Here is a 13861-nt window from a genome sequence, read left to right as displayed (position 1 = left end):
AACAAGTCCATGCTGCCTGTTCATAGCCATGTCTCTTTAAACAATGACTTGTAGGATCCTTCAGGTATTTTCCCCAAGTACTACGACTAGATCTTTAATTCATTAGTTATAGACGATTGTGAAACGACAATCAGAACTGTGTCTCAACCCGAAACGTCACCCATTCCTTCTCTCCAGAGATGCTGCCTGTCCCGCTGAGTTACTCCAGCATTTTGTGTCCATCTTCGGTTTAAACCAACATCTGCAGTTCCTTCCTACACATCAGAACCTTCACTATTGCTCACTATTTTAGTTGTTAAGCAGTTCTATCATTACTTACCCGGGCTTCAGTTCCGGAGGCTTTGGTAAAGGCTTGGTAAAACCAGTTTTCCCCACCAGCCAGTAGGTCTCGTCAAAGTCCGTGCCCTTTCAGGAAAGGAGAATGAAACCCTCTGTTATATTTTCAGTCCCAATGACTACAAAGTGATGGAACCTTCCTGGGAACTAGAGGTGGGAACAGAGTGCGTACCTTCAGATCCGACTTATTCCTCAGCTCCACCATGTAACCCTCATTCAGACTTAAAAGAATTTTAACAGTCGTATGATTGACATGAATGCGATAAGCTATGAAAAATAAAAGAAAGTCATGCACCATTTTTTTAAAGCATTGTATTTAACTGCGGTATCCTTACACCTAACTAGCTTCACCACACCCCTGTCCTTCACACATCCTCTTTGTTGGAACTACATCCAACACATCAATCACGATAGAGAAAGCAAGGCCGTATCTTCCCTTTGTTTTAGTTTATCTCCCATTGAGGCTGTGTTGTGCTTGATGCACCTGCACTATCTCACAAAGGATGTAGTGTCCATTTCATGATGGTAACTATTGCTAGTGCCAACAACACACACAATTCTATTAACATCTGCTACTCTACTGAGCCGCTTCCCAGGGGGGCGGGAGTGGCAGACGTCTCCCAGGAGGCAGTGAAGAATCCCCACCACCAGACTCTGGGTCAGCGCCACGGAGGCGTCAGGAGTGGAACTGGAGGCGGTCGTCGAGGAGGTCGGTGCAGCGGTCGATGAGGGTGCTGGTGGACGAGGTCGGGGGTCGTTGAGGTCGGTGGCCGTTGAGGTCAGTGGTTGAGGTTAAGGAAGGCGCCAACAGTCGAGGACGGGCCACGTGGGTGCCAGAGATGGACGCGCCACTGAGAAAAAAGGAGCACCCGGCGTGGAGGAACCGCCGTGTGAGGGGGGGTGCGGGGTTGAACAAAGGAGGGCTTGGCATGGGATCATTTGTGACTTTATCGGCACCCTTTATGTGGCGACCCTTTGCATACCTTGCCTATGCAAAACAAAGAATATCACTGGGACTTGACAATTGTGACAATAAAGTAGCATCATCATCATCTCTACCCAGCAGAAGTCTCTGAAAAAACGTTTGTATGGGAACAGAGTGATTACTCCCATTCCTAGCTGATTAAGACAGAATAAATGACAGAATCTTTAGGCTGACAGCAGAAACAAAGTGTATTAGTGTGTGAAGCTCAAAGCTTTTTACAGACTAGTCATGTACCAGTGTGTCAAAGATCACTGCCTGTAATTCAAACAAGTTCACATTAGGCAATAATTATGCAGCCCAGGCAGCAAGATGGAACCCTCTGATAATCTTCCTTCACCTGCACTTTTCCTCTCTGAAACTTGAAAAGTCAATACAAAGCTGAACGTCAAAGCAAGTTCTATATCCACCATTCTGTTACAGTCCTAACATATACAATACAATACAATACAATACGGTTTATTTGTCACATTGCACGTAAGTGCAAGTGAAATGAATATGTCAGCAGCGGTACAATTATAAAGAACACACACAAAAACACAATAAAAATTTAACACAAACATCCGCCACAGCATTCATCACTGTGGTGGAAGGCACACAATTTGGCCAGTCCTCCTCCATTTCCCCCCGTGGTCGGGACCTCAACCCTCCGCAGTCGTTGCTGCGGGCGTCCAGATGGTAAAAGGACAAGGTACAAGTCCAGGTAAGTCCAGGATCGGCTCTTCCCCACCGGAGACCGCGGCTTTAAGTTGGTGTAGGCCGCAGGCCGGCGGTCGAAGATTTAAAGTTTAAAGTTCCCGCCGCGCCGCAGCCAGAAGCACCGCAGACCGCAGGGCCGGCGGTCGAAGCTCCCCTCCAGGGGTGATGGTAAGTCGCCACCACGCCCGCGGTAGAAGTTGGCCGCGGGCCGGCAGTGATGGCTTCTTCTTCCCCCGGGTAGACGCCGTGCCAGCTGGAGCTCTGCAGACCGCGGCTTCAGGCTGCCGGCTGCCCCGGGCCAGCGAAACGGAGCGCTCCCCTCCAGCGAACCCCAGCGAGGGCTCGCCCGCTCCACGCCGAGAGTCCACGCTGCACCCGCCGCTGAAGCCCCGGGCGCGTCTCCGGGAAAGGCCGCCCGATCCTTGCTGTTAGGCCACGGGGAGGCGACCTGGAAAAAGTCGCCTCTCCATGGAGGAGGCGGCCAAAACGGTTTCCCCCTCACCCCCCCACACCACCCCCCACACAAAACACACAAAGAAACATTAAAAACATACTTTAAAACATACAAAAAAAAAAAAAAAGTTGAAAAAACTAACGCACTGCTGACAGGGCTGCCGCCATTGCAGCGCCCCCACCGATTTACATATGTTGTAAACGGCACATGAAATCAGCAATTTCCTGCTCTGTTAATCAGTCATTCAAAGTTGGTCACTCACGTTTTCCTGTAGATTCCATTTGTGAGGCTGTAGTGACGGTTTCTCCAAAAAGACAATAGCGTGGCATGGTTAGACCAACAACGCCTGCCACTGATGGACCTGCAACAGTGAATAGGTCATCATATCTTCAGTAAATGCAATGGAGATGAAGTTCAATTTTTGAGGCTGTTTTATATCAAGGGAGGAGCCATCTTGGTGAACGGCTGTTGCTAGCAGCAGCCGTCCGTCTTAAATTCGTTTTTTTTTTAGTTTTTAGTGAGTCCTGTTTTTTTGTTTGTAGGGGATATGGTCTTTTAATGTGGGGGGGTAGGTGTTACTTTATTTATAGGTCCCTACCTGGTCGGTGTGGCAGCCTTTTTTCCGGGCTGCCCGTCGACCCGTCCTCGTGGCCTACCAGCGGGCTTGGAGCGCCGTTTCTTGGCGGGAACCACCCAGCACCTCGGCCTGGGTGGCGGCACAGCATTGGAGCGCTGGAGCGGAGCGGAGCGGGCGATGCCTTGCCTGGGTCGCCGCGCTGGAGCTCTGGCGAGCTGGACCGCCGTGAGCAACATCTCCGGGCTGCGGGTTTGCGGAGCGGAGAGGCGGCGTGCGGAGAGACGGCGTGCGTAGAGGCGGCAAGGCGGCAGTGAGGAGAGCGGGCGCCGACTTTTTCATCTGGAGCCTAGGAGCGCCAAACCGGCGCGGCCTTGTCGGCTTCGGCAGCCGCGGGCTCCAACCAAGAAGCGGCCGTTCCAAGTGGCCCAGCCGCCGAAAGGACTCTCCCGACGCCGGGGCAAGACCACCCGGTGAGAACGGCCAGGGACATCGGGCCTCCGTAGAGGCAACTGCAGTGGCCTCAATAGGCCTGACTTTGGGGTGAACATGGGGTGGGGACTGGACATTGTGCCTTCCTCCACAGTGCTATCCACTGTGGGGGGATGATTTTTTTTGTCTAATTGTAGTCCTGTAGGTCTGTGTCCAAGATGGCTGCCGTGAAGAGAGAGTGGACGCTGGCACGATTTGGTTGCCGCTGCTCTCTCTTCACACTGTGTTTTTGATTTTCTGTTTTTGGATTGAATTCTGTTTTTAATTTGTGTCACTGTGATGTCTTTAATTACTTGTTTTACTCCGATTATATGTTTTTATTCCGATTACTATGTAAGGTGTCCTTGAGATGTATGAAAGGCGCCCATTAAATAAAATTTATTATTATTATTATTATTATATAAATGGTCAGGACAATAAATTCCTACCTCAACAAGAACCTGGACCCACTATAAGTTGCCCACTGCCACAATAGATTAACAGGGTATGCGATCACAGGGTCTCTGTGCATCACTCCTCGACTTCCTCATTAACAGAACACAATCGGTACAAATTGGCAACATTTCCTTCTCTGTAGCCATCAGCACAGGGGCATGTCAAGGCTGTAATCTCAGCCCCATGCTATACACTCTATACTCATGACTGTGCAACAGGACACAGTTCCAACTTCATTTGTAAATTTGCTGACAACACCGCTGTTGTTGGATGAATTATGGATAATTATGAGTACAGGAGGGAGATAGGTCGTCTGAATGAATGGTGCCAGGACAACAACCTTGCTCTCAAGATCAGTATAACCAAGGAACTGATTGTTGGCTTTCGAAGAGGAAGACCGAAGAACCACAAATCTGTCATCATCAACGGGTCGTGATGGAGAGACTCAACAACGTCAGGCTCCTGGTGTGCACATCGCTATAAATCTGTCCTGGACCCAGCGCATTGATGCAATCATCAAGAAAGCATATCAGCACCTTCCTTAGAAGATTGAGGAGATTCAGTAGTCAATAAATGCTCGCTTGAACTTCTACAGATGTACAGTTAAGAACATAATGACTGGTTACATCACGGACTAGTTCGGCAACTCGAATGCCCAGGATTGAAGGAGATTACAAAAAGTGGTGGACACTGCCCGGTCCATCATTTGTACAGACCCTCCCACCATCAAAGGGCTCAACAGGAGGCGTTGTCTCAAAAAGGCAGCCAACATCATCAAGGTCCCCGCCACACTGATCACACACTCATTTCACTCCTGCCATCTGGAAGACGTTTTAGGAGTCTGAAAACTCTAATGTCCAGCTTCTTCCCAAAGACCCTCTGTTTTTCAGTTTTTGGTTTATATATATTTTTCATTCTGAATGTAGTTTTTTTATTTTTCAAACAAAATCAATATCTTTTAAATGCCACAATTGCACCCGGTTTTTCCACTTCCTCTGGCACCGCGTTCGATAGACCTATGTTGAAAAAGTTGCCCCACAGATCCCTTTTAAATCTTTCCCCTCACACCTTAAACCTATGCCCTCATGTTAGACTCCCCCATTCCAAGGAAAAGACTGTGGCAATTCACCTTGTCTATGTCCCTCATGATTTTACAAACCTAGATAAAGTTACCACTTAGCCTCCCTAGCTCTACGGAAAAATGCCTAGCCGACCCAGCCTCTCCTGACAACTTAACCTCTCCAGTCCCAGTGAGATCCTCGTAAATCTTTTTTACACTCTTTCCAGTTTAATGACATCCTTCAAGGACAACCAAAACTGTACACATGACTCCAAGTGTGGTCTTCCCAATGTCTCGTACAGCTGTAAAACGATGTCCCAACTCCGGTGTCGAATATCCTGATCTGTGAAGTCAAATGTCCTCTTCACCACCCTGTCCACCTGTGTCATCATTTTCATTAAAATATGTACCATGCTCCTAAGATCTCCGCGTTCTATAACAATTCACAGGGCCCTACCATTAACTATGCAACCCCTGCTCCGGCTAGTCATACCAAATTGCAACACCTCATATTTATTTGATCTAAACTCCATCTGCCATTCCTAGCCCTCTGGTCCAGTTGACCAGGATCCATTATAATCATAGATAACCTCCTCATTGTCCACTATACACAGAACTGTAGTGTCAGATTCAAACCTACAAAATATGTCGCCTATATCCTCATCCAATTTGTTAAAGCAAATGGGGTACAAGAGTGGACCTAACACCAATCCCTGTGACACACCATATGTTACTGGCCTCCACCCACTACAACCCTCTGCCACCACCTCTATCTCCTGCTGTCGTCAATGTTGTATCCAATTGGCAAGTTTGCCCCAGGTTCCCATGTAATCTAACCTCCCAACGTACCATGGCGGTACCTTGTCAAAAGCCTTGCTAAAGTCCATGGTGTCAACATCTACTGTACTACCTTCATTTGTCCTCTTGGACACCTCTTCAAGATTGTTTGTTCATTTTCAATTTTTGTGTTATCACTTTGGATTATTCTGCACAGTAGGGACAATTTAGCAAGAATTAGAATCTCACTAACAGTGTGCATAGTGCAGAATATTGGAGCAATTACATGATGGTTCTACAGTCATCTAAATGTTTAGAGAGAATAAAGTAGATTGCAGAGCGGTAGAGTTGCTGCCTTACAGCGCTTGCAGGGCCAGAAACCCAGGTTCGATCCCGACTATGGGTGCTGTCTGTACGGAGTTTGTACATTCTCCCCGTGACCATGTGGGCTAACTCCGAGATCTTCGGTTTCCTCCCACACTCCAAAGATGTACAGGTTTGTAGGTTAATTAGCTTGGCATATATGTCCCTCATGTAGGATAGTGGCAATGTGCGGGGATCGCTGGTCGGTCCGGACCGTTGTGCCAAAGGGCCTGTTTCCACATTGTATCTCTAAACTAAACTAAATCTAAACTGCTGCTTGTAAAAGTGGATTTGCAACATGCATATGGGACATCATGGGAGTGTTTATTTCAGGTCTTTCCCAATGTGCCCCAGCACCAGGTGGCTTACCTGAATGCAATCCTATCCTTATTCTGACTGGTACGTCTGGCATGTGCCTCATTTTAAAGGTGCCGACTGCGCTGAGGATATCCAGAGACATATTTGCAATCTCAGCTGCATGCCTGTTACCATTCTGCTTTGGAATGCCAGAGACAACCATGTATGCATCGCCAATTGTTTCCACCTGCCGGCCATATGCAAAGATGTTAGCATTTTTAACCCTGTAACCCTGAAATCTTTCAATCCTGGCCTTCATAATACTGTAAGTAATAACTAAGTTGAACAGATATTTATACCAATCTATTAATAATTCAATCCAACTTTTTTTAATTTCCCATGTTTACTGATCCTGATTTTGCAGCAAAGGGCTGAGTAGAAACGGAGATGATTTTCTTCACTTTTGCATTGTTTTGGCTGATGTCCTGACCAATATGTAATTAACTGGAGATAACATAGCAAGCACACTCTGCCACTTCCAATTTAACAATACTATAATAACATTTAAAATACATTTGGACAGGGACATAAGTAGAAAAGGGTTTGGCAGAAATGGGCCAAATATGGGCAATAGTGTCGATGAGGCATTTTGGTTGTCATGGGCAAGTTGGGACGAAGGGCCTGTGTCCATACTGTGTAACTCTGTATCAGTCTCAGATAGAAAACTAATCTGTTTCTATGGATCTCATCATCAATCCAACTCTACAATAGTTCTATTATTTATCAATCAGGTGTATCTCATCTGAGAGATTGAAAAATAACTTGGTACTGGGGAGAGATGTGTTCATCCATGTTAAAGCTCTCTGTCCCTGGATGAAGTATCCATTATTGCACCATTCTTTAAATTGCACGTATTATTCTAACTGTGTATTCAGCTCATGTAACTTCCAGCGATTGGAAAAGATGGGTTCAGAGAAATAAAAGATTTTGTTTCGATTGCACTAGTATATTCACATGAAATTTGGCCATGCTGTTTCTCCCGATTAACTGGCTCTTTTGTAATTGTGCAGAATTCCATTATTGTCGTTGTTCCGTTCCATGAGAAACACAAGAATCGGAATAGGATTTCTGATCACTCAATTAGATCAAAGATTTAATCCCATCTTTGCTTTGCCTCACTCCATATTAAGGGAAAGGAGTCACAGTGGTGCATCTCCACAACTGCTACTTCACAACTCTAATGAACTGGTTTCAATGCTGTCCTCAGTGCTGTCTGCGTGGCGTTTGCATGTTCTCTCAGCGACAGCATGGGTTTTCCTTGGCGTTCCGCTTTCCTCACATCCCAAAGACATGAGGGTTGGTAGGTTACTGGGCAACTGTAAATTTCCCCCAGTGTGGGGTTAGAATCTGTGGAGAGTTGATGGGAATGTGACACAAATAAAACTGGATGAATGAAGAATTAATGTACGTGGGTGCTTCAAAGCTGTCTTGGACTTAGTGGGCTGAAGGACCTGCTTCTGTGCTCCATGAATCTGTATCCTTTATATTTCTACCAAACCAAAATGTCAGTCTCAAAAAAATTGATTAGCTTAGCAAACATGGCCTATTTTGAGCACAAGGAACTGTAAGGTGAAGAAGGGAAGGAACCCAGTTGAATGGTTCAGACTTCTCAATAGCTTCTTTATGGTGGGATAACAGGAGGATGAGATACTGGAATCTGGAGTGAAAACAAACTGCTAGAGGTGCTCATGGGCTCAGGCAGAATCTGTGGAGGGAAATAGACAGCCGACGTATCAGATTGGGACCCACGATGTCTTTCAGAACGAGAGGGAAGATCATCTAAGGCAGCACGCTGGCACAGCGATAGAGCTTCTACCTAACAGCGCCAGAGACCCGGGTTTGTTCCTGACTACGGGTGCTGTCTGTACGGAGTGTGTACGTTCTCCCCGTGACCTGCGTGGGTTTTCTCCAAAATCTTCGCTTTCCTCCCACACTCCAAAGACGTACAGATTTGTTGGTTAATAGGCCTGGTATAAAATGTTAAAGATTGTCCCTAGTGTGTGTAGGATAGTGGTAATGTGCTGAGATCGCCGAAGGGCCTGTTTTAGTGCTGTATCTCTGAACTAAACTAAATTAAATCTCTTTCAGATGAATACTGATACCTCCTGTCAATGAGTCCACCATTGTTATGATGTCATGATGTGTCGTGTAGCAGCCAGCCATGAGCTACATTCTATCATCACACTCTCAATATCTTGTTGTTATGTGTTTTCCTCATTGATGGTTGCATAACACATTTACACTTGCCTGACCTCCTTAAGGGCCTGTCCCACCTGGGCGTCATTTGCGTGTCACGCAGGTGGCGCGTGAAGATTTTGTGAATCCCAAAATCCTGGGGCGCCGCACGCGCCCGTGCATCACTGTCACTGCGCACATGATGACGTAGGCAGTGACGCGTGGCGTGCGTCGTGACGCGTAAATGACGCGCAAATGACGCCCAAGTGGGACAGGCCCTTTACAAAAGACAGGGTTTATGCAATAGGGTTGAGCAAGGTCAATTTTAAGATCCTTATCTCCCAGTGGTTCACAACAAATCAACATTAGGTGGAGTCTTCACTTCTGGTGAAGCAACACAGGTCAGAATGTGAAGATCTTGCTAGAGGTTGTGCAGATTCATGTAAAACCACATCTTTCCATCAATTTCTATGCTCATAATCTGACAATCTCCTCTATTCCTGGTACACTTGGTACAAAACCGCTTAGCAAATTGAATGGCAATGATAGCTGGAGAGAGATTGACAATGCTACAGGAAACATTGCGAGATTGTTAACCAATAGATAAACAACAATGATAATTAATTGATAACTGCTGCTCCGTTTACTTGCCTTATAGACGTCATGATTTTCCAGAACTGCATCAAAAAGCGTATAGAGGTCATTCAGTAGGTCGACCACTTCGATGGGCTCACTCATTGCTGATATTGTTGTAAAACCTACAACGTCACTGAAATACAGGGTCACCTGGTCGAAGTATTCAGGCTCAACAGTACAGCCTGTCTTCAGGGACTCTGAAACGGATCTAACATTGAGGTGCCCCATTGTTTATTTATTTAATTGTTTATTTAATTCTTTATTTCGAACAGAATAAAAGAATAAAAAGCAAGTGTGAAACAACATACGTAAAACAAAAACAAGAATATTTATAAAGTGTCATAAACAATATCAATAAATAAATGAAATCGTATGTGTCCGAAAAGGAGCAGGAAGAAGCCAAAGCTTATTAATTACCACCCCTTATTCAACTGCTTATAATTATCTTATACAAATTTAGCAGCTACAGTGGCATGCAAAAGTTTTCATACCCCTTGAACTTTTCCACATTTTGTCACGTTACAACCACAAACGTAAATGTATTTTATTGGGATTTTATGTGATAGACCAACACAAAGTGGTGCATAATTGTGAAGTGGAAGGAAAATGATACATGGTTTTCACATTTTTTTACAAATAAAAAACTGAAAAGTGTGGCGTGCAAAAGTATTCAGCCCCCCTGAGTCAATACTTTGTAGAACCACCTTTCGCTGCAATTACAGCTGCAAGTCTTTTGGGGTATGTCTCTACCAGCTTTGCACATCTAGAGACTGAAATTTTTGCCCATTCTTATTTGCAAAATAGCTCAAGCTCAGTCAGATTGGATGAAGAGCGTCTGTGAACAGCAATTTTCAAGTCTTGCCAGAGATTCTCAATTAGATTTAGGTCTGGACTGACTGGGCCATTCTAACACATGAATATGCTTTGATCTAAACCATTCCATTGTAGCTCTGGCTGTATGTTTAGGGTCGTTGTCCTGCTGGAAGGTGAACCTCCACCCCAGTCTCAAGTCTTTTGCAGACTCTAACAGGTTTTCTTCCAAGATTGCCCTGTATTTGGCTCCATCCATCTTCCCATCAACTCTGACCAGCTTCCCTGTCCCTGCTGAAGTAAAGCATCCCCACAGCATGATGCTGCCACCACCATGTTTCACAGTGGGGATGGTGTGTTCAGGGTGATATGCAGTGTTAGTTTTCCGCCACACATAGCATTTTGCATTTAGGCCAAAAACTTCAATTTTGGTCTCATCTGACCAGAGCACCTTCCTCCACATGTTTGCTGTGTCCCCCACATGGCTTGTGGCAAACTGCAAACGGGACTTTTTATGGCTTTTTTTCAACAATGGCTTTCTTCTTGCCACTCTCCCATAAAGGCCCGATTTGTGGAGTGCACGACTAATAGTTTTGTGGACAGATTCTCCCACCTGAGCTGTGGATCTCTGCAGCTCCTCCAGAGTTACCATGGGCCTCTTGGCTGCTTCTCTGATCAATGCTCTCCTTGCCCGGCCTGTCAGTTTAGGTGGTCGGCCATGTCTTGGTAAGTTTGCAGTTGTGCCATACTCTTTCCATTTTCGGATGATGGATTGAACAGTGCTCCGTGAGATGTTCAAAGCTTGGGATATTTTTTTATAACCTAACCCTGCTTTAAACTTCTCCACAACTTTATCCCTGACCTGTCTGGTGTGTTCCTTGGGCTTCATGATGCTGTTTGTTCACTAATGTTCTCTAACAAACCTCTGAGGCCTTCACAGAACAGCTGTATTTATACTGAGATTAGATTACACACAAGTGGGCTCTATTTACTAATTAGGTGACTTCTGTAGGCAATTGGTTGCACTGGATTTTATTTAGGGGTATCAGAGTAAAGGGGGCTGAATACTTTTGCACGCCACACTTTTCAGTTTTTTATTTGTAAAAAAAATTGAAAACCATGTATCATTTTCCTTCCACTTCACAATTATGCGCCACTTTGTGTTGGTCTATCACATAAAATCCCAATAAAATACATTTACGTTTGTGGTTGTAACATGACAAAATGTGGAAAAGTTCAAGGGGTATGAAAACTTTTGCAAGCCACTGTATATGTACACCATATGTACACCAGCAGTTATATGTACACCAAATTATTTACATTTATACACAAATATTTACAAAGCCATACAAAAAAAGAGAGTAAAAAAGAAAAAAGAAAAGAAAAAACCCTCATATACTATACAGTATCTTAGTCATATATACAACCCATCACTCTATAATCACCATTCCTAATACAATCAGTATAACAAATATCCCACTCACAATCACCTATCCTCATCCCAATATCCTTTTAAACAAGTGTTTTTGTACATCTTTTTAAACTGAAATATGTTTGTGCTAAGTTTTATCTCCTGTTCCAGACCATTCCACAAATTCACACCAGATTGCTATGCACATACATTTAAGAGTTGTTCTGACATTGACTTTTTTAAAATTATGTTTCCCTCTCAAATTATACCCGCCCTGTCTTTCCATAAACAGTTTTTGTATATTTCCCGGAAGTAAATTATTTCTTGCTTTGTACATGATTTGTGCAGTCTTAAATTTAACCAGATCGGTGAACTTCAGTGTATGTGACTTTAAGAATAATAAATTGGTATGTTCAAGATATCCAATGTTATTGATAATTCTTATTGCTCTTTTTTGTAATGTGCATAACGGCTGTAGGTTGGTTTTGTAGGTGTTACCCCATATCTCCACACAGTAACTCAGATATGGCAATATGAGTGTATTATACAGAGTATGTAATGATTTGTGGTCCAGAATGTGTCTTGATTTTCCCAATATTACTGTAGACTTTGCCAGTTTTGCTTTGACGTGGTTTATATGTGGTTTCCAGCAGATTTTGTTACAAAGCTTCTTTCCAGAATTGCAAAGCTGACAATTTTCTAACACAGGTAGTTTGCATGATGACTTACAATGTAGGGAATCTGGATCTAGGGCTTTATCAGGCCATGGAATTCACATGCTTACTAAAGAAAAAACAACTTTAATAATGTAAGATAGACCAGTTACAATATATTGGTGGCTTCCTCTGACAAAATTCATAAGATCACAGAAGCAATTATAAGTAAACACCAAGGCCACATTGGGGAAATAAAACAAAATGTCTCAGGTCACTACAATACTGTAAATAACCTTGTACCATCAGAGTTAGACAGGTACATGAATAGGACAGGTTTGGAGAGATATGGATGGAGAGATATGGACCAAATGTGGGCTGGTTGGACTAGTGTAGCTGTTACATGGTGGTCCATGTGGGTCAGTTGGGGCGAGGGCCTATTTCCACGCTGTATGTCGATGAAAGATGGCATTATATTGATGAGCATGTGAGAGCATGTGCAGGTAAGGGAAATGTCTGAGGAGTGCATGCTCTGATTTATGCTTTACCTGGATGAATTTTAATGTTCACCAATGCAAAATAATCCAAATGTAGACACTGAATATGAGTGTCAACCTTCCCGAGGATAGTGACCAGTTGCAGAGTGACTCTGCCTATATTTTCCTCCACCAGTGTGCATCAGGCATCCTGCGCTACTCCAGAGCTGCATGGTGGCGTAGCGGTAGAGTTGCTGCCTTACAGCAACAGAGTCCCGGGTTTGATCCTGATTACCGTCTCGACGGTGCTGTCTCGACGGAGTTAGTACGTCCTCCCTGCGACTGTGTCGGTTTTCCCCGGGTGCTCCGGTTTCCTTCAACACTCTAAAGTCATACAGGTTTGTAGGTTTAATTGCTGTTTTATAAAATTTCCCCTAGTGTGGGATAGAACTATCCTATAGATTCGGCCTCTGCCAGGATTGAATGAAGTGAGAACTTTGCCTAATTGTCTCTCCGCCCTGTAAGGATACACTAAAAACAATTAAGGTTCCCACACGCAAATAGGACTGGTTAATGAAGAGCAGGCCAGGGATCAAAATCACACATCACATCATGAGGTCATAAGGGCCTGTCCCACCTGGGCGACATTTGCGCATCATTTGCGCGTCACGACGCACGGTGCATGGTGACATAGGCAGTGATGCGCAGTCGCGCAGAGCGCCCCAGGATTTTGGGATTCACAAAATCTTCGCACGCCACCTGCGTGATGCACAAATGACGCCCGTGGAACAGGCCCTATAATCCTAAACCACTTCTAGAACTTGTAAAGGAACAATGAGAAGGTTGAGGTCAGTGTAGAAGGCACCACCAACATTTGCAATGAATACATAGCACATTGAAAAGAAGTAAGACCAAAGACTATACTTACTGAGGTAGCATCTGGGTCAGAAGTTTCTCTGTTTTCTGTTTCTCTATCTCCAACTCCTCCGTTCTCTCTCTTATCAAATCTTCTAAATTACTGGAATATTGTTCAAGCATTCTCAGCATAGAGTCAATTATATTTGTCTTCCTGCCTTTGTTAATGTTTCTGAACTGCAGAAGCAAATATTGGTGTGTGATGATAGATTATTCAACATTGATCATCTAACGAGATTAATATCCAAAGAGAAAG

General features: G+C 44.4%; 1 protein-coding gene across 1 annotated transcript in view; it reads right to left on the bottom strand.

The window, feature by feature from the left end:
* Window positions 1-315: 315 nt before the first annotated feature.
* The window catches only part of gucy2f (guanylate cyclase 2F, retinal), a 51450-nt gene continuing 37904 nt past the window's right edge, over window positions 316-13861 (bottom strand). The window contains exons 12-17 of the mRNA XM_033030123.1: window positions 13619-13782; window positions 9356-9548; window positions 6542-6716; window positions 2734-2832; window positions 509-603; window positions 316-405 (exon numbers count right to left, since the gene is read on the bottom strand). Of these exons, the coding sequence (XP_032886014.1) occupies window positions 316-405; window positions 509-603; window positions 2734-2832; window positions 6542-6716; window positions 9356-9548; window positions 13619-13782 (816 nt within the window). The remainder of the gene's footprint in view (window positions 406-508; window positions 604-2733; window positions 2833-6541; window positions 6717-9355; window positions 9549-13618; window positions 13783-13861) is intronic.

Source organism: Amblyraja radiata, chromosome 12, assembly GCF_010909765.2.
Source record: "Amblyraja radiata isolate CabotCenter1 chromosome 12, sAmbRad1.1.pri, whole genome shotgun sequence".
In the NCBI taxonomy this organism is placed as follows: Eukaryota; Metazoa; Chordata; class Chondrichthyes; order Rajiformes; family Rajidae; genus Amblyraja; species Amblyraja radiata.
The sequence above is the reverse complement of the archived record's forward strand: the minus strand, read 5'-3'. Positions and strand labels throughout refer to the sequence as shown.